The 20967-nt window shown below is 43.1% G+C and overlaps 1 protein-coding gene across 3 annotated transcripts in view; it reads left to right on the top strand.

Annotated features, from left to right (window-relative positions):
• Positions 1–5247: 5247 nt before the first annotated feature.
• Positions 5248–20967, top strand: part of LOC132894629 (G protein pathway suppressor 2-like) — a 34617-nt gene continuing 18897 nt past the window's right edge. Inside the window, exons 1-8 of one of the 3 annotated variants that reach the window (XM_060934709.1) lie at positions 5248–5298; positions 5430–5533; positions 5615–5732; positions 11486–11595; positions 15586–15698; positions 15836–15915; positions 18320–18399; positions 18525–18699. In XM_060934709.1, the coding sequence (XP_060790692.1) occupies positions 5531–5533; positions 5615–5732; positions 11486–11595; positions 15586–15698; positions 15836–15915; positions 18320–18399; positions 18525–18699 (679 nt within the window). In that variant the 5' untranslated portion in view covers positions 5248–5298; positions 5430–5530. Of the gene's footprint in view, positions 5386–5429; positions 5534–5614; positions 5733–11485; positions 11596–15585; positions 15699–15835; positions 15916–18319; positions 18400–18524; positions 18700–20967 lie in introns of all 3 variants that reach the window. The other 2 variants (XM_060934727.1, XM_060934718.1) reach the window with 2 other exon arrangements.

The raw sequence follows: 20967 nt of genomic DNA on the forward strand, positions 1-20967 counted from the left end.
CCTTTTCTGCTTTAAGGCCCACCTATTCATACTTATAATGAGTCGAGGCCCATTAAAAAAAGATCCCCAATTATTTTGGCTCATCTATTTTATTAGAATCTAATAATCTATTGTAAACTGTATTAATGGGATGAAACATCACTCCCTGTTACAGATGGGAGCCCAGGAATTAAATAAATACAATACAAACAAGCTGTTTTCAATTGTAGGTATTGTATTTAAAACTGTATGGATGTTCCAGAAGCCAACATAAAGCCATGCATGCAGGGCATTCTCACTCAAAAGGGATTAATGATCCAAAAGTGGAGTCTGGTCCATTAACACAAGAACTTATTGCCATGTTTGTGTACAGCAAACAAGCAAGTTATTAAAGCCAAGAAGTTCACTCAAAAGAAGTGAATATAGAAACCACTCAATGGGATAGAGCCTTACACGTTAACAAAGGATTTTTTTTCCTATGAAAGAAAAATTTACTAGCTAAAATTGACATCAGCAGAATAAATTTTGATCTTACTGTAGCTGTAACTAAATACAAAGACAATAGTTATGCGTACTATTAATTAACTTAATGTGAAGATAATTAACAGATAATCAACAGATTAAAGTTTTTTTAAAAGATTATGTTTATTTTTAGTCTTTTGTATTTGTAATTATTTGTACATGCACGACCCCACCAGCTCTGCTGATCAACTTATCGTATTTAAATAAAGTCATTCATTCATTCATTCATTCAGGGCGGCACGGTGGTGTAGTGGTTAGCGCTGTCGCCTCACAGCAAGAAGGTCGGGGTTCAAGCCCCGTGGCCGGCAAGGGCCTTTCTGTGTGGAGTTTGCATGTTCTCCCTGTGTCCGCGTGGGTTTCCTCCGGGTGCTCCGGTTTCCCCCACAGTCCAAAGACATGCAGGTTAGGTTAACTGGTGACTCTAAATTGACTGTAAGTGTGAATGGTTGTGTGTGTCTATGTGTCAGCCCTGTGATGACCTGGCGACTTGTCCAGGGTGTACCCTGCCTTTCGCCTGTAGTCAGCTGGGATAGGCTCCAGCTTGCCTGCGACCCTGTAGGACAGGATAAAGCGGCTAGAGATAATGAGATGTGATTCATTCATTCATTCATTATGATTTGGAAAATTATCCATTCGTTGAGTTCCCCAACATTTCAAACTACCTGGTGCTGCAGACATCGTTCTACATGGACAAACAGATGAAAGCATGGAGGAGTACAACTTTTTATATGTGGCTGGGTTAAAGATCTGGGGATCAGGACACTACAAGATAAATCCTGTATCGTTTATGCCCGGGTCAGGAGGAATTTCTGGGCTTTTTGTACACGTCTTTGAGAAGGGTGCTCGGACGCTACAAGTTTTAGTATCGGGTATAAACAAACCACAGCCACTCAATTCTCAATCCTCCCTGCTCTTCTTTTCCAGCAGGCATCACAGATCCATATAATTTCCCCACAAACTTATTTATTTATTCAGCTCGCTATGATCTCTCTCTCTCTCTGTGTATGCATGTGTGCATGTGCAGGTTAAATGTGACAAAATAAACGCTTGTTCTTCTTAATTTACCTACAAATGCATTTATTCCACTTGAAAAGTGTTCGGCAAACCAGCTACCAGATTTGGGACACTACAACATCCTGATCTATTTAGTATTTGGCTTCAAACTTGAAAAAACTTTGCAGCTCACTAGATGGCGGCCCACTAATGGGCCACAGCCCAGTGGTTGAGAAACACTGGTTTAAGGAATATGACCAGGAATTCAAGGTGTTGACTTGTCCTCCAAATTCCCCAGATCTCAATCCAACTGAGCATCTGTTGGATGAACAAGTCTGATCCATGGAGGCCTCACCTCAGAACTTACAGCATTTTAAGAATCTCCTGCTAATGTCCTGGTTCCAGATACCACAGCACACTTTCAGAGGTCTTGTGGAGTCTGTACCTTGATGAATCTGAACTCTTATGATGGCACCGGGGGACATACACAATATTAGGCAGGTGGTTTTAATGGTATAGCTGATTGGTTTGTGTTTGACCTGTTCTGTGGTGGGTTTCCCAAAAGCCTATTAAAGCTAAAGGTCATAGGCAAGGGTCGGAGGTGGAACCTAGAATATCAACTTTATTGTCTAGAAGAACAACCCAAAAAGCGAATTCAATCTTCCTGGTGTCTAACTTGCACCCTAAAATTGAATAAAACGGTTAAAATATACTGATTTGCACAAGTTCCGAAGGTTTGTTTACATCTCAGTTACGTGCACTTTTACCGCCAGAGGACCGTCGTCATGACGTCATTCAAGGCAAACAGACTGGGAGCAGTTCAATGTTTACTTGCGAACCGAGCACACGTGTACGGACTTTGGTCGTGAGAGGTTGTGTAAAATGTCTGAAAGTGATAGAGATTTTGAAGTAGGAACTCTCCAAATTGAATATCGAGAGGTGAAACCACATATGTATGAACCTATGGCCGTTGCGAAGCCATAGTGGATATAGGTAACGATTACTTGACAGTGCGCCGGTAGGCCACATTAGCCTGCCATCCGCGGTATTTCCTGGTGTCAATATATTGGGCCTGACATCTCATCTCGTCTATCAATGATTTTTTTTTTTCAACTACTGAGCATTTAAATGAAAAAGGTAAAAGGTAAAAAATGTTTACCTCCAATCTTCTCCTTTTTGCTTGAGTGTTGCTGGTCTGTTTCTTCTTTGACTGCTTGATTTTGTGCTCAAATTTTGTCGGAACAGCGTCAGGTTTGAGCTTCTCTGTCCGACACTGACACCTAAACTCCCCAACAGATGGGGATTCTTCAAAAATGAATCTTCGTCGAAGTGATCAGAGCACAGAGCAGCGTATTTACCCGGCTGCCAACCCTCTTGCTTCACGCGCGCAATCCACTCTCTCCACCTCTTCTTCTCTTTCGGAAAAAGCCAACCCTCTCGCTTCATGCGCACAATCCACTATCTCCGCCTCTTCCAGAAAAAAACAACCCTCTCACTTCACGTGCACAAGCTACTCTCTCCGCCTCTTCTCCTCTCTCAGAAAAAGGTAAAAACTTCTTCCTGAACTGGTCCCATTGTTACAGTTCACTGCACAACAATAAGGCATGGTTTTTTTTTGGAAATTCCCGAACGCACATCTGCACTCAAGCCAAACAGCAATGCAAATAAATGGAAGTGGACTCAACTCAAGTGGTTTGTTTGTCTTTTTTTTGGGCTTTTTTCACCTTTATTGGATAGGACAGTGTAGAGACAGGACAGGAAACAAGTGAGAGACAGGGAGGGATCAGGAAATGACCTCAGGTCAGAATCAAACCCGGGTCCCTGGATTTATGGCATGGTGCCTTATCCACCCAAGCCATGATGCCCCCAAGGTTTGTTTGTCTTGAATGACGTCACGTGCCAAGTGGTCACGAAAATCGCCGAACAGAAATTCACCGTGATCCGCGCTAACTTACTTTAATTATTACTTATTAACAATACTTCTTGGGACCAGAAGAAATTTACAGAGGGTTTTTTAACATATAAGGTTTCAAATGTGCAAAAATTGAAAACCGTTGCCTATGACCAATTTCGTGTTTTTTTTTTATATGAAAGTATGTCCTTTTACACACTTATCCAGAAGGGTAATTTTGCACAAGGCCATCTGTCTACAGCAGAAAAAAATTAAATAACAAAATGCATCTGGAAAAATCCCAAGGGAGTCTGGAGCCAGATTCGTGACGTCACCTGCGGAACCATCAGCAGGCTGCGAGAGCTTGCACGGTTTCAGTGCACAGCCTGTGTAAACCAAGTTTAGCAGCTAGCGATTTTGCATTGAAATATGGAATTGTGGGCAGGATGGTGGTGTAGTGGTTAGCGCTGTTGCCTCACAGCAAGAAGGTCCGGGTTCGAGCCCTGTGGCCGGCGAGGGCCTTTCTGTGTGGAGTTTGTATGCTCTCCCCGTGTCCGTGTGGGTTTCCTCTAGGTGCTCCGGTTTCCCCCACAGTCCAAAGACATGCAGGTTAGGTTAACTGGTGACTCTAAATTGACCGTAGGTGTGAAAGTGAGTGTGAATGGTTGTCTGTGTCTATGTGTCAGCCCTGTGATGACCTGGCGACTTGTCCAGGGTGTACCCCGCCTTTCGCCCGTAGTCAGCTGGGATAGGCTCCAGCTTGCCTGCGACCCTGTAGAACAGGATAAAGCGGCTAGAGATAATGAGATGAGATGAGACAAGTCCAAGCATTGGGGTACTGGTAAAGGGGGACTGTGTTGTTCTGGTCCTGAAATGTGATAGCCCTAAGGGTCCCATCTGCATCTCATCATTGCTGAGGAGTGTGCTCCCATCACCCAATCAAGCATCCAGCCAGAGCAGGTCATGATATATTTTTTACCATATTAACATGCCATTGTTGTGTGTTATGCCTGATGTAAAGACACTCGTCTCTGCGAGCCTACCACACAGATTTAATACTTGTCATTTTTAGGGCATACCTAACAACATGTGTTTTCTTTCTCTCTCTCTTCCCCCCCCCCAATCTGTCCCTCTGAGTTACATGTTGATCCTGGGATTGAGATGCTGGCCTCTTCTGCCCCTCGGACCTGCTCGACCCATCCTGGTGCCCTGTGTCTGGTCGGAGTTTTATCGCATCGCTCCTGTGAAGGACGGCCCCATGTGGACAGTTGAGGGTTATACCCAGAAGACGCTCTGGACTCTTACAGTAATGCTTTTATGGCTGAGGACTACAGTTGACTTGCTAACTTTAGGACTGCAGTTATCATGAACAGTTTTGCACTCAAGTTGCCATCAATGAAGAGTTTATAACATCAACGAAACTGACTTCATGTTAAAACTGTTAATGTTATAGTCATGTTGTCTGTCGTTGCCCAGATGAGGATGGGTTCCCTTTTGAGTCTGGTTCCTCTCGAGGTTTCTTCCTCATGTCGTCTGAGGGAGTTTTTCCTTGCCACCGTCGCCACAGGCTTGCTCATTGGGGATAGATTAGGGATAAAATTAGCTCATGTTTTAAGTCGTTCAAATTCTGTAAAGCTGCTTTGCGACAATGTTTATTGTTAAAAGCGCTATACAAATAAACTTGATAGTAAATGGTGCTTCTGTAATTAGTAATACACAACGTATGCAGCTATGACCTTTACGTGCCCTTATTTATCAGGATTTTATTCACGAAAAAATATATATATTTTACTATCAGATGACGTTTCTCGCACTTTTACTTTGTCAAGATTGCACCGGAAGAGAAAATTCCACAATGCAATGTGACACCGGAAGTAGTTACCCACCGCTACACAGCAACAAAAACAGACCACGTAATATAAACATATACACTATTACAAATATTGTTAGTTGTGTAATGAATATCTGAAGTTCTTTCAGCGATTTAAGAGAAACAGAAAGTAAGTTTAAAGTGTTTTATTACTTATTTATTTACTTTAACCAGATCCGGCGGATACATTTGAGATGGGGTTAGAGAATGTCCTGTAGCTCACTAGCTCTGTTTTCTGTGTCATAAAAGTCACGTTCGAGGTTTGGTGAGTAGTAATGGTAAGAGTAATGGAACCTAAGACCTGTGTTGAGTATGTGAGTGTCGTGTTGAGGGTGAATAATGTGTGTGTGTGTGTGTAGCTGGCCCCTCCGCTCCCCGTCACCATGCCTGCTCTACTGGAGAGACCAAAACTGTCCAACGCCATGGCCAGAGCCTTACACAAACACATCATGAGGGAGAGAGAGCGCAAGAGACAAGGTAAAGCATGCAGAATCAGCTTATTGTTTTATCCTCTTACTCCACTAACTCAGAAATATTTAACAGCCAACAGAACATTCATATGTATTTACAGGCCTGTGCTCAGAGTCTCAGTCTAGGGCTGCACAATACCAGAAAAATATGCAATATTCGATAACATGACTGAATATCTCGATATCGATATGTATCACGATAATTAAATATATGTTTTTCTTACCTCTACTCGCCGTTCTGCCCTGTATCTAGCATTTAAAAAAAACACCCAATGCATCGCTTCCATTCCAACATTATTTTTTATTGGAAAAACATGGCTACACCTGCAATGGTGTCCATCAATCATCTTTAAATCTCTTAATTTTTGTGAGCGCAGCAGAAAATGTCTTAAGTTGAAGTAAACAAAAAACTGAAAACTACATTACATTAACATAAAGCATTCAAAATGGCAATTTCAGCGGCTCCCGGGAGATGAAGGTGAGCGACACAGATTCACCATAAACTCAAACACAATCTGTTAATAACACATGCGGGTGAGAGAGAGAGAGCGGTAGCGTGTGTGTGTGAGAGAAAGCATAATGTTTTTATGCTTCTGTACATCAGTGTTTGTCCCAGTGAGCCGCCCCACCACTGTTTTACAGGTACATGTCTTGCAAAGTCTTACATGTCTTACCCCTCCTGAATCCAAAGTACTTCCAAATAGCAGACGTGCATTTTTTTTTTTTGGAAACCAGTTCCTCCTCACACAAGTTTGTCTCACCACACTTGCTCCCGCCTTCTGCCATCACCACGAGGCTTTTACTTGTTTTGCAATAGGGGGCGGAGTTATCCCGCGGCGCTTGTTGACATTCAAATGTGATTGGACGGCACAGAAAAATGTGCCTTTTATCGAAATTTAAGTAATTTTTGCGGTATGTGTATCGCAAACTATGATATCGCGATATCGATACTTTTTCGATATATTGTGCAGCCCTATCTCAGTTACTCTCAACAAAAACTACATCTCCAAAGAAGGGATTGAGCTTTTTTTTTTTCTTTTTCTCCAGTTATTAGCAATCAAGGACACTGATTACTAATTGGGCGGCACGGTCGCCTCACAGCAAGAAGGTTCTGGGTTGTGGGTGGTAAAAGAAAGCAACTGGACTTGGTTGAAAATTCTTGAAGACTGATGCAGGAGTATGAGAGGACTTCCAGATTTAGGAGTTAAAGAAGCCATTTTTGTCAACCTGGAACGGCCATCACTGAACAGAGGTGGTGGTCTAAAGGCCTCTGCATGCTCTTGCGACAAGGCTTTCGCAGATAGCTTTTCGCAGACAGTTGTAATTTATCGTTGAGCGGGGAGTAATAGAGTGCTTCGAGGTCAGCGCGAACCCAGCGGCGGCCATATTGGAAGTCAGAGGTCGCTGTGTCAGTGCATTGTTGTTGTTCAGCGAAGCAAAAAGGGGTGACAATGCCGAATACGTGCGTCATTGTTGGCTGTAGTAGCCGGGGGCAAAAGGGTGGCAAAAGCTTCCACAGACTCCCTAAAGTCGTGACTAACCCGGGAATTGCAGCACAGGAGAAAAGCGAGCGGAGGAGACGACAGTGGCTGGCTGCCATTAACCGATCAAATTTAGGACAACTTGACTGTATCCGGATTTGTTCTGATCACTTTGTGACAGGTAGGTTAATATTGTCTTGAATTTCATAGTTACTAACCTAGACGCAGGTAGCATCCAGTATGCCAGCTGTTGTGTGACCGTCGTTCTTTCCCTCAGTCTCGTGGCCGCTTCAACATAAAACAACAGGGAAGCAACATGGGAGCAACGTTCCCCAAGTCCAGCAATGCAGTTGCAATGTGCACACAAAATAGCATGTCTCTTGTCAACTATTATCCAGGGGTGTAGACTAGGCTGGGATAGACTCTGCGATTGTAACACTTTCCCTCTGATCACTTTTGTCTCTCCGTCTTTAGCAGTCAACACCGACACATCTACATTCCCAATGAAACGTACCTTCTCAGCATAACGCTCCCATGCCTGCTTATCCAAACTTTCACAGTAGTGCTCCATCACTTCAGATGTCTAAATTCTTAAAAAATCCAAGCTTCTAAGCCCTCTAACGCGGAAACGAATCGGTGAATGTGTACTCTATGATGTGTACTCTATGAGCGCTCTGGAGCGAATGACTTCCAAGATGGCCGCGCAGACCGCAGTGTTACTATTTTTAGCATCATCTCGGAGCACTCTATAGGCATGCGCGATGTTATTCACCGCCACAATGCAAGGGGGCGCGAAATCGCTAGGAGTAGTTGGTGGGTGTGGTTAGTGGAGTGTTTATCCTCCGGTTACTTATAATGACTAGAACTGGAGTCGTATAGATGTACGTACTTCCATTCGCACTCACATTCACACCTACGGTCAATTTAGAGCCACCAATTAACCTAACCTGCATGTCTTTGGACTGAGGGGGAAACCGGAGCACCCGGAGAAAACCACAGGGAGAACATGCAAACTCCACACAGAAAGGCCCCCGTCAGCCGCGGGGCTTGAATCCAGAACCTTCTTGCTGTGAGGCAACAGTCCTAACCACTACAACACCGTGCTGTCCATAATGCTTAATATTAAAATAGTATTTAACAAGTGTCATCAGGAGATGACCCCCACGGCCCTTACATGAAACTGCACTCCATATTTTCCTAAGTTGAATTGGTTGCCATGGAAATATGGAAAAAAATAAAAATCACAAAAGCCCAAAATGTCAAAAGGCACAACTCCTCTAGTCACTTAACATAACCATCAGGTTTTGCGAAAAAAAAAATTCCTCATCGTTTTTGAGTTATGCTCCGGAAACTAAAATGTTTACAGACGGACGGACAGAGCGATAGCTGCAGAAAGCATACTGATGACCTTCATTATTTATCTCAAGGGACGTGTGTAAGAGTGAATGAGCAGAATTATGCGACCAAGTACAGTGTGTGTGTTTTGTTTTTTGTTTTTTTTCTAACTGCATTTCTCACAAACACTGAAAAGCATGTTTGGTTAGATTTACTCAACACACGGTCCCCATTTCTACCAATCCTACTCACGCTGTGAGTGGGACACTGGACCAGACTACAGAAGTGTGGTGGTGTTTTATTTTTATTGTGGTTGTGTCAGATATGCACATACATAACAAAAAAAAAAAACACTTTTCAGGGCTCAAAATTCGCGGTGGTCCGGTTGCCCGAGGCGACTTAATTTGTCATTTGGCGGGTAATTCCTGTCACTGGGCAGCCCGGCTGGCTAGTTGAAAATAAAAAATATATATGAAGCGAAGATTCAGACTAGGGCTGTGCGATATATCGAATATACTCGATATATCTCCGAAAATTCTGTGTGAGATACATAAAATTATTATATCGTAACTCTCGAGTATTTTATGGTCATCTGCCGACTTGCGTTTGTTTCGTGTTTGTTTGTTTAAAACCTTTTCCGGTGGTTTTCTCCCTGTCCCTCAGGCAGTAATGTGAGAGGCTGCCTAAGGGTAAAAAAAAACAATAATGTCACACACTCGCCAACCAATCCCGGGCGACATCTAGGCCCTGAAAGGAAGCACTTTTGGGAACCTGCGGGAAGATTTCCTAGTTCCGGTTTACAGCGCTGACTCAGTTCATGCAATCGCTGGTGTTGCATAGGCTACCGTGTAATCTCTGTCAATTTCAGCGACGAATTAAAAATGGAAGTGGACGAATTGGTTCCTAAAAGAACTAGTAAGGGGTCAGTCATCTGGCATTTTTTGGATATTGCGAGGAGGACGTGGAACAGCAAATGCAAATTTGTAAAGTGTGCAAAAAAAAACAGTATCAAAATACTCGGGTCTTGAAATAAATGCACATTAGTCATGAACAATCGTAACTACTCTCTGTTGCGTTATTTTTGACAGAAGTAAAATTCATACATGAACAAATGTTGGCGAGTTGATTTTCTGTTTGGCGAGTTACTTTGGAAGGGAACTAGTCCGGCTGGCTGGTGGAAAAATATCTGAATTTTGAGCCCTGCTTTTATCAGCAAGGAAACAAGTTTAAGTGCTGATTCCAATAATTGAAAAAATGCTGAATATCGGCTTCAGTTATTGGCTGGGTTGATAATCGGTTGACCCCTACACTGAACCCATGCAAAAGAAATGGATCTGGAGCTAGTCCAAAAAAAAGATTGGCTGTATGTGTCAGAGCAGTGACAATATGTTCCTTTGCTGGTTAAAAAAATGCATGAGCTTTCTTTTTTCCCCCACTTATTTCCTACTGGGTCTTCACGATGTCCCATCTTACTTTATTACTGAAAACACTTAATGTAATTATGTGTAATGTTTGATTCTCATTTCAGACTAGAGTGCTCTCCTCAACCTACACACACACACACAAGTTTGACCCGACGTTTGCTGTAGTATCTGTGTAGCTCCTACTACAGCAGCAGTGATTCTGTACATCATCGACACACTGTCTGCATTTACACTTAATATTTATTTGCCATAGCCCGCTTGCAGAATTTGATTCAATTATTTGCTTTAAAATAAGAATTCCGACTATATATTTTGAACTAGTCTGAAAAACCCAACCTATATACTTGCTTTTTCCACCTGCAGCCTTGTTAGAATACTCGTCCAATTTGGCTTTAGACTGTGACCCGAGTGACCCTGCTTCTGACAGTCCTGAGATCTGAACTTACAACTTTAAAGGAACAGTCCACCGTACTTCCATAATGAAATATGTTCTTCTCTGAATTGAGACGAGCTGCTCCATACCTCTCTGAGCTTTGTGCGACCTCCCAGTCAGTCAGACGCGCTGTCACTCCTGTTAGCAATGTAGCTAGGCTCAGTATGGCCAACGGTATTTTTTGGGGCTGTAGTTAGATGTGACCAAACTCTTCCATGTTTTTCCTGTTTACATAGGTTTATATGACCAGTGACATGAAACAAAGTTCAGTTACACAAATTGAAACGTGGCGATTTTCTATGCTATGGAAAGTCCGCACTATAATGACAGGCGTACTAACACCTTCTGCGCGCTTTGACAGCGCATTGATACCTTCACTCGGAGTTGTACCATTTTTTTTTTTAGACAGGGTGGACGGACCAGGGCATTTGCCCGCCTGGCCGTGCCCGACGAGGTGCGCTCTCGGCCGGCTTGGGAGGCAGACGGCAGCCCCTCCTGGAAGTGTGGTTTTACCATGGGCCTCATGCGGAAAAATGACACACTCCCAATTTTACCATGGGGCTCGAGTTGTACCATTTTTTTAGACAGGGCGGACGGACCAGGGCATTTGCCCGCCTGGCTGTGTCCGAAGAGGAGTGAAGGTATCAATGCGCTGTCGAAGCGCGCAGAAGGTGTTAGTACGCCTGTCATTATAGTGCGGACTTTCCATAGCATAGAAAATCGCCACGTTTCAATTTGTGTAACTGAACTTGTTTCATATCACTGGTCATATAAACCTATGTAAACAGGAAAAACGTGGAAGAGTTTGGTCGCATCTAACTACAGCCCCAAAAAATACCATTGGCCATACTGAGCCTAGCTACATTGCTAACAGGAGTGACAGCGCGTCTGACTGACTGGGAGGTCGCGCAAAGCTCGGAGAGGTACGGAGCAGCTCGTCTCAATTCAGAGAACATCATATTTCATTATGGAAGTACAGTGGACTGTTCCTTTAACTGCTCATATACCGCTGCTTGGATTTTCATTCGCGCTTTATATCAAAAAAGAAGTCACGGGTTTGTACTCTGCCTCCTTGACTTGCTTTCAGAGGAGGAAGAAGTAGACAAAATGATGGAGCAGAAGATGAAAGAGGAAGAAGAGCGGAAAAGGACAAAAGAGATGGAGGAAAGAATGTCACTGGAGGAAACAAAAGAACAGGTGAGAAAATTAGAAGCGGAATTAGTTACAACCTTGTAACCAAGGGCTGGATGTGTGTTCTGGGGTGTTTTTTGGCTTCTCTTTCAGGTTCTGGAAGAATTTCTTTGCAATTTAAGAAAATAGTGAAGCGCATGTGATTCTTGAAATCATGTTAGTAAAATAGTTTATCATTTGCTTGTTCTGTGCGTCAGCAATTAAAGCAAACATCAACCAAAAAGCTCATACACTCACCGGCCACTTTAACAAGAACTTGTTCTTGATTGTAAGATTCCTGTTCTTGGCTGGCAGGATACTGTTGCATGCTGAGATGCTTTTCTGCTCAGCACGGTTGTAAAGAGTGATTACATGGGTGACTATATCCTTCCTGGCAGCTTGAACCAATCTGGCCACTTTCCTCTGACCGCTCGTATCAACAAGGCGTTTCCACCCGCAGAACTGTCACTCATTCAGTGGTTTTTTGTTTTTTCGCACCATTCTGTGTAAACTCTAGAGACTGTTGTGTGTGAAAACCCCAGGAGATCAGCAGTTTCTGAAATACTCAAACCAGTCCATGTGGCACCAACACCCATGCCACAGTGAAAGAAAGTCACACTTTGAGATCACAATTTTTCCCGTCCTGATGTTTGAAGTGAACATTAACTGAAGCTCTTGATTTGTAGCTTCGTGAGTTTATGCATTGTGCTGCTGTCAAGGGTTTGGGTGATTAGAGAACTGCATAAAACAGCAGGTGGATGGGTGTTTTTAATAAAATGGCTGCTGAGTGTACTTAGACCGTTAATGCTAAAATTACAGTTTATGGAAAGTCATTATTCCAATCTGGTAATGATTGGGCTGTCTGTAAACTGAGCTCGTGTTTTGTTTTGACAATGAACGTGAAAGCTACAGTGTGTAGAGGGGATTTCTTTTTAACTGAATAAACATAATTATTGAGTTTGGGGACAATAAAATACTCTACTGTATAATATGAGGTTCCTGGGCTGTTGTGAGTCTCCCTGATGATCCTGTAATAGTAATTCACAGTCAGTGCTGTGTCTGGGGTCTGGTTGGAATCGACAGGGAATTTGTCCACATACAAACATGCCAAACTTCATGCATGAAAGAAGTCTGACTACAGAGTGACCGGCAGGAGCGAAATAGAAAGAGAGGACGTCTACTGGCAGTAAAGACAGATAGAGTGAAGAAGATAAAGTAAAATTAGCTAATTGGAGGAGACAAACATGTCCTAGCCTTGGGGTTTTTAAGATCATGCTCTATGCTCATTCTTCAGCGTTCACTCTTGAGACTGACCTCCTTTATCGTTTAGGTTTACCTTTTGAAATAAAGTTTATTGTTGATTCTAAGAAGTTTTTCCCTGTGTCCGAAATCACTCACTCGTTCACTACTCCCTACTCACTATATAGGGAATTACTATATAGAGGACTATACAGTGAGCTCATTGGTAAAATAAAAAAAATGCTTTCGGACACTAGTCCATCGTGCCGCTATTTACGTCATTACTGTCGCACAATTAAAACGTGCCAGATCAGTCGGCTGGTGGGTTTTCAAAATAATAAAACACATGCATGTATTTTTGTGATAAATCCATATTATACTGAGCGTATTTCCCACATTAATAAATACAAAGTACCTGCATCTTTCAGTTCTTTTAAATCAAGGCTGAATACTTTCTTCTTTGCCGCTGCCTTTTATTCAACCAAATTTGAGGCTTTTGATATGATTTCTTTCAGCGTGACCGCAGTGCATGATGAGATATACTGCTTGGTTAGTGACCATCGGTTGTACACTACTTTTCGTGATGCATTGTGGGATACTTTGAGTGCACTATACAGGATGTAATAATTCGGACAGCACTACAAAATGGCAAACTCACTATATAGTGAGTGATTTCGGACACAGGGTTTGTTTCTTTGCTTATCCTCGAACCTATGTGTGAGACAGGACGAATTCTCCATGACAGTGAGCAGGGTTCTAACTAGACCAAAATATCAGCACAGTGGCACCAGTCATAATGGCCAGGGGTCCAGGGGGCCTTCTTAGGCCCCCGAAAGCTCACAGGAATGCATCACATGCTCGGAGATGCATTCTCATGCATTTCCTGGCACTTACAGACCTCCCCGAGGGTCACTCTTTTTTTTTTTTTTTTTGGTAATATTAATGAGAGTTTTTTTGTTTTTTTGCCAAAAGTTGCTGTGATTGTTTTCGATTGAAGACTTTATTATAATTTATATTCAACTATGTTAGTGACATATTTATGGAATAAGAATAAAACCAGTTGTTCACCAAGTGTCAGCTTTATTTTCAACTTCAGCAGTTCAATTACAATACATGACTATCCAGATCTAACTCGGGGACCGGCACGTATTACATGCATGGCGCATAAGCGCCTCTTAACACGAATGGCACTTTACCGCGAACACAGCATAAGGAAGGAGGTAAACCGGACTAGCATGATCAGTGACAATCTCCATACAGAACTACTCGGGCAGCTCTGCACTGGGTGCTTATGTGGATGTGGATGGGGAGTGGAGTTTGTCCGAATGTAGAACATTGGCATAGCGGTGCGCCATCACTGCCGCGTTGGGATAACGAGAAAATTAAACAAAAGACCACATTTTCAAGATTGACAAGTCTTTTTATTAGTGTAGCGGCTACTTTTACATGCCTTTCAGCAATATTGTGGGCGTGGCGGTAAGGAAACATTGCGTATCAGCTTGATACGCTAAAAAGGCCGAGTTAGAACCCTGATGAGACGAAACAAAGCAAATTGAGTTTTGAGAGTTGCATTCAGGAATTTTAGCTTGTTTGTTTTTTCTGACTGGCGAAGCCATGGCCTAATGGTTAGAGAAGTAGCTTTGGGGCCAGAAGGTCGCCGGTTCGATTCCCTGGACCAGCAGGAATGGCTGAAGTACCCTTGAGTGAAGCAACTGCTCTCCAGGCTGCTCTGGGTATGTTGTACGTTGCTTTGGATAAGAGCATCTGCTAAATGGCATTAATGTAATGACTGAACAGGCCATTTGTTCTCTGATGGAAAGCTAGTGAATGATGGTGAACCGATTCATCCTCATGCAGTTTGTATCCTTTCTCAGTTGTGTAGTTGTAGAGAACTCGGGATAGCTTGCTAGTTCAGAGGTGTTGGTGCGTTTCTTCACATCTTTTGTATTTTGTAAACCAAATTTGGTTATATCAGGCGAGAGTGAGCGATCCTCTAGCATAGGATTTTCGCAGTGTTAACCATGTTAGTTTTGTTCGTTACGTTGTATTTTAGCTGGTTAGCGAAGGCACGGTTTCACCACGGCATGTCGACGATGCATGGGCGCTACTGTTCAACAGTGACACAGAGGGCTCAAAGTCTGACGGTAGAGAAAAGATACGGTATGCTTTTATCTGATACTCAATCCCATTAACAGTCACAGTGACATTTGTTTTTATTCTCACAATACTCAAATTGCATACCGACAAACTAAATGATATGTCACCACAGCATTGGTTTCATTACTATTTATGCATACTACTTGGTGTGCATTATGTGGTTTGAGACCTTGAATTGTTCCTGAATGTGTTCCTTGGCACTCAGAGCTCAGTCTCAGCTCACAGTAGAGAAGGAGTACAGCGCTACTGACATTACGAAATGTTCTTCCACAAGTAGGTTACGATAGCATTTTTCCAGCACTGTTCCAAAATCTCACATCCAGCAGCTTTAAGTAATTATTTTCATAGACTGAAAAGAATTCTCATCAAGAGCCAATAAAAATGCAGCTGCTTCATGATTATAAACACTGAGCACTGTTCCTGAGAATATTTTGTCGTTTGTTGTTGCATTTGAGAAATGTTGACCAAAAAAAAAAAAAACATTTCAGCATACGGTCTTAAAGCGATGGATGTTGCCAAAAGTATTGCTCAAGCAAAAGACACGTTCCATGGCCAAAAAGCTGCTTCTGTAGCAGCAGCAGCAAGGATAACGTATTCTGACGGACCTGCACTGTATTTCAGGTTCAGAAAATGGGGGAGAAACTGCAGGGTTTGCAGGAGGAGAAACATCAGCTCTTCCTGCAACTTAAAAAAGTCCTTCATGAGGAGGAGAAGCGACGAAGGAAGGAACAAAGGTGTGTGAGGAAAGCTTCTGGGTAGATTTGCCAGCATGCTCATCGTCTGCGGCATGTTTACTGATCTTCAGTGGTTAATTCATATTTACTTGTTTGGATCCTCTAACCTCACTGTTTTCATCTCTTCTAATCAACAGTGATATTACAACACTGACTTCAGCCAGTTACCAACCCAGTATACCTCTGCACTCAGGACAGCACCTGCTCAGCTTGCAAGGTGAGTTTTAAGACCCTAAAAGTAGACGGCTTTTCGATTTCATAAAATGGGTGAAATTTAGTTCCCTCTGAAATTTGGTCATTGATATGTTTATCTCATCTCATCTCATTATCTGTAGCCGCTTTATCCTGTTCTACAGGGTCGCAGGCAAGCTGGAGCCTATCCCAGCTGACTACGGGTGAAAGGCGGGGTACACCCTGGACAAGTCGCCAGGTCATCACAGAACTGACACATAGACACAGACAACCATTCACACTCACATTCACACCTACGCTCAATTTAGAGTCACCAGTTAACCTAACCTGCATGTCTTTGGACTGTGGGGGAAACCGGAGCACCCGGAGGAAACCCACGTGGACACGGGGAGAACATGCAAACTCCACACAGAAAGGCCCTCGCCGGCCACGGGGCTCGAACCCGGACCTTCTTGCTGTGAGGCGACAGCGCTAACCACTACACCACTGTGCCACCCTTGATATGTTTATTTCTGTAATATTTTAAAAAAAAACCAGGCCATTCTGTGGCTGGGAAGTTATTTAATTTGAGGGGATTCCCTGAGCAAATAATGAGCATGAAATCGTTCACAGACGGAGGAAGTCCGTGTGCGCATGCACAGGTTTACCTTTGACCGTGCACTGACAGTTCCATCGTTCTGTCACTAAACGAACAGCTGATCACACAGAGGTGCTAGCTGACTGCCAATATTTATTAGTTTGGTCCTACGTTTCCTTTCCTTCGCAACAAAACGTCTTTTCTTCTCGCTTTCCGTTACTGTAGTCGGTCTTTCACGTTTCATTCGTACACTCACGTCCGCCATTTTTCTCTCCTGTTTCAAATTTGTATCCCACAATGCCTTGCATGAACGAGGAAAGCCCACCACGTGATGCATGACGCAGTATCTTGAATTGGGTCATGGTGAAGCAGGAAAAAATAGCAGGGAATTAAGGGCCACATGGCTCTAGAACAGCCTTTCTCAACCGGGGTGCCGTCTGGCTTTGTTAGGGGTGCCATCAAAAAATAATATATTCTAACATTGAAATAAATAAAATGAATTAAAATTTCAAAAAATGATAGTTACACTAATGCAGATCATCGCCGCCTCATGCATCATCAAAATTTGTCTCACGACCCCCTTTCCCATGTCACAACGTCACTGCCGGGGTCAGCGTATGGTCAGCGTGACTGTGTATATTTTATATGGGGGTGCCTTGAGAATTTGCATACTTCTGAAGGGTGTCATGACTGAAAAAAGGTTGAGAAACGCTGATCTAAATTCATTAATTGTTCTATTTAAAAAAAAAAAAGTGTATATACAATTGGAAGTCTGTGATTTGAATTCAGTCCACTAAACAAAAATAATTGGGTGTCGGGGAAAATTCTTTTTATGACCTACACTTGAGAAATCTGAAAGACAGTACAGCTTTAATCTGTTTCATGGTTTTACAAGATGGAATAGTTTTAAAGCGCAACATCACGTTAAAGGAACAGTCCACCGTACTTCCATAATGAAATATGCTCTTATCTGAATTGAGACGAGCTGCTCCGTACCTCTCCGAGCTTTGCGCGACCTCCCAGTCAGTCAGACGCAGTCAGACGCGCGGTCACTCCTGTTAGCAATGTAGCTAGGCTCAGCATGGCCAATGGTATTTTTGGGGGCTGTAGTTAGATGCGACCAAACTCTTCCGCGTTTTTCCTGTTTACATAGGTTTATATGACCAGTGATATGAAACAAGTTCAGTTACACAAATTGAAACGTGGCGATTTTCTATGCTATGGAAAGTGCGCACTATAATGACAGGCGTACTAACACCTTCTGCGCGCTTCGGCAGCCCATTGATACGGAGCTCAGATATCAATGTGCTGCCGAAGCGCGCAGAAGGTGTTAGTACGCCTGTCATTATAGTGCGCACTTTCCATAGCATAGAAAATCGCTACGTTTCAATTTGTGTAACTGAGCTTGTTTCATATCACTGGTCATATAAACCTATGTAAACACGAAAAACGCGGAAGAGTTTGGTCGCATCTAACTACAGCCCCAAAAAATACCATTGGCCATACTGAGCCTAGCTACATTGCTAACAGGAGTGACAGCGCGTCTGACTGCGTCTGACTGACTGGGAGGTCGCGCAAAGCTCGGAGAGGTACGGAGCAGCTCGTCTCAATTCAGATAAGAGCATATTTCATTATGGAAATACGGTGGACTGTTCCTTTAAAGATGGTAAACATGTCGTATATCTCATGGTGCTGCTGCTGCTTCCTGTGAAAGAGTCTTTGGAGCCGGTCATGTTCCAGGGTTCTTGATGACAGACGGACAGCTGTGGCATCATCAGACTTTAAACTGTGATCTCTTGATAGAGGTGTATTGTTTTATTCTTTAAGAGTTGTATATGCATATCTCTTTCAGGCAGTCCTGTGAATCACAGTAGGCCTGGGGGTCTGTTGGCAGAACGTGGTAAACAGTTGTTTCAGACACCTGCTATCCCTGTGAGTCAGATTTATTTTGCCGTTTTCTCTAAAGTAAAAACCAGCTGCTGTACATTATACTGCTGGTTTATATGCTTGTCTATCAGCGTGCAAGTCTGTAACTGATCCTTGTTTGTGTTAATTAGGGCCGTCACTTCCCTGCTCAACCTGCTTTCACTTCAGGCTCTACTGAGCATGCTCAGTTTTCAGCCAGCCCTGCAGTTCATGAGGCGTATGCAGTCACACAGACTCAGCACCCCTCCACCTACGGCCCAGCTGCATCGGTCCCCATCAGCTTCTCAGGAACGCAGATCAGGGCTGGTATGTATAAAGCCACTCGGAGTAAAATCTGGTCCTGAAAAGGCAGAAACTTAGAAGAAATATGGAATTTTTTCCCGCTCAGACTTAGACCTAAGAATAAGAGGAAGGTACACACATTTTTTAGCCTTAGAAGTGCTGTTTGTTAAAAATCTATCCCTGTGTCTGAAATCACTCCGTACTCACTGTATAGTCCGCCATTTTGTAGTGCTGTCTGAATGTATACTGAGAATTATTACATCCTCAGTGTTCGAAATACCCGTCTGCAGTCTGCATTTTGCAGAATGATTTTCAAGATTGCAGAAGAAAAATTAAACAACCTGCAATTTTGCAGAATGAAAAAATCAGGCTCGGGATTCAATGGTTCTCAATTTAGCAAACTAGCGGCGCTGTAAATAAACTGAAACCTGCACCGCGCGAACCTGACGCCGTTTTCCAGGTCAAAGTTGAGCAATATTTACATAATACTGACGAAAGGCGACGACAACCAAATAAGGGCAGTTGCCATTTTCCGATGTAAGATTTCGTCACTTTTAATACCCGCCAGGAGGACCCGACAACTACCTCAGCAGTGTTCGGCAGTTTCTGCCATGCATCTCCCAGAATTCAATGTGGCACAACAAACATGGCTCCCAAGAAGAGGAGCCATTTTCACACTCCATGGAAAATCGGAATCGGCCCAAAAAATTGCAATCAGTGCATCTCTAATTTTGTTTTCTCATACCAAGCTGCACAAATACATGTTTTGTGTACATGTTCTATTTTTTTTTTTTACTAGTGCTGTCTTGCCTGTGGTGCAGACGATCACAAAGTAAAACAGTTGCCCTGTAATGCTGGGCATACACTGTGCGATTTTTGGCCCGGTTTTGACACGATTTTCACTCGTGCGACTATTTTGGACATTGGGCCGAGTTTTGGCTCAATCGTGCGTCTCGGATCATGTAGTATACATGGGGTAACGACAAGTGATTAACAACTCACGACCTCCTCCCGATCGATCGGATGAAAATCAAACCTCTTTGAAATCCTGGTCGCCCATCGTGAGGCTATCGCACTGTTGAAGCAGTGTCACGAGCCGATTTACCTCAACCTGTCACAGAGCCTAATCTAGGGCGAGTAATACGCGATAATGCGCGTTTTTTATCTGTCTGTCGCACATCCACTTTTTGGGCGCGAGAGTGATATCGCGTATCTATTCATTTTGTCGCGCATTTATAAGTAGAGAGCGTGTAGTCGCGTTTTACTGAATCTTGTGCGTATCAATTTGTCAGCACCCACTAGCAAGCACTGCGGTAAATATAGCGTTGTTTACACACCAATCGGAAAATATCGGAAAGGACCGAAGTATTCCGAATGGTTTATTTAGCGGGTAAAACAGTTTTGTGAACTATTATATCATTGGTCACTGAACCGGAAGACAGTGTATCTCAACCAATCGTGTGAAGTGTTTTAAAAATACCCAAAAGCACATGGCATATCGTTCTGTCTCATCCAAACATAACATTCAGACCCCCCAGGATTTCGCGATTTGCAGCATCAACGCAAATTCAAGCAATCCCCGCAAATTCAGGGCGGTGTTGCAATTCTATCCAATCACCGCAACTTTCCCGCAAATTTGACCAATCGTTGGCGTCGTCTTGCGGTGACGTTGACAAACTACCTTCCGCCTTACTTCCGTGTATACGTTCAAGAGAAGCAGCATGTGCGCAGTGTTGCCAGATTGGGCGGTTTTAAGTGGATTTTGGCGGCTTTTGAACATATAGAGATCTTGCAGTCACGTGACTGGAAAGTACACAGCCGCCATCTTGTCGGTAAAAAACACAGCTGAATACTGCTGCACTCGTGTACAGAATGGATCAATTTCAACCGACGGACTACACGGCTCATTTTTCTAATGAACAGATAACTAGATGTATGTCTAAAATAAACGATCTACAGATTAGTGACCCTTATGGCTTACCGGACGTAGTTTTCACGACCGTGTCGGTGGATATGGAACTGCCAGAGGTGGAATACCCAGACGTGTATAATTACCTCATTAACTTTCCCTCGCTGTTCAGTGGTGAAGCACTGCGTGCTTATAAATCTCTGGACAGTTATCTTTACAGAAATTCAGGATTTGTCAGCGACTCAGATGTGGCATCTTGTAAACAAGAAAAAAACAATCCTCATTGGACGGGTAAGTCACTTAAGTATCTAGTATAGCACTGACCAGCCGATTATAGAATAGAATAAGGTAATTCCAGCTGTAATTCCAAATCGTCCGTCTTG

The sequence above is a fragment of the Neoarius graeffei genome, chromosome 1, assembly GCF_027579695.1.
Source record: "Neoarius graeffei isolate fNeoGra1 chromosome 1, fNeoGra1.pri, whole genome shotgun sequence".
NCBI classification, from domain to species: Eukaryota; Metazoa; Chordata; class Actinopteri; order Siluriformes; family Ariidae; genus Neoarius; species Neoarius graeffei.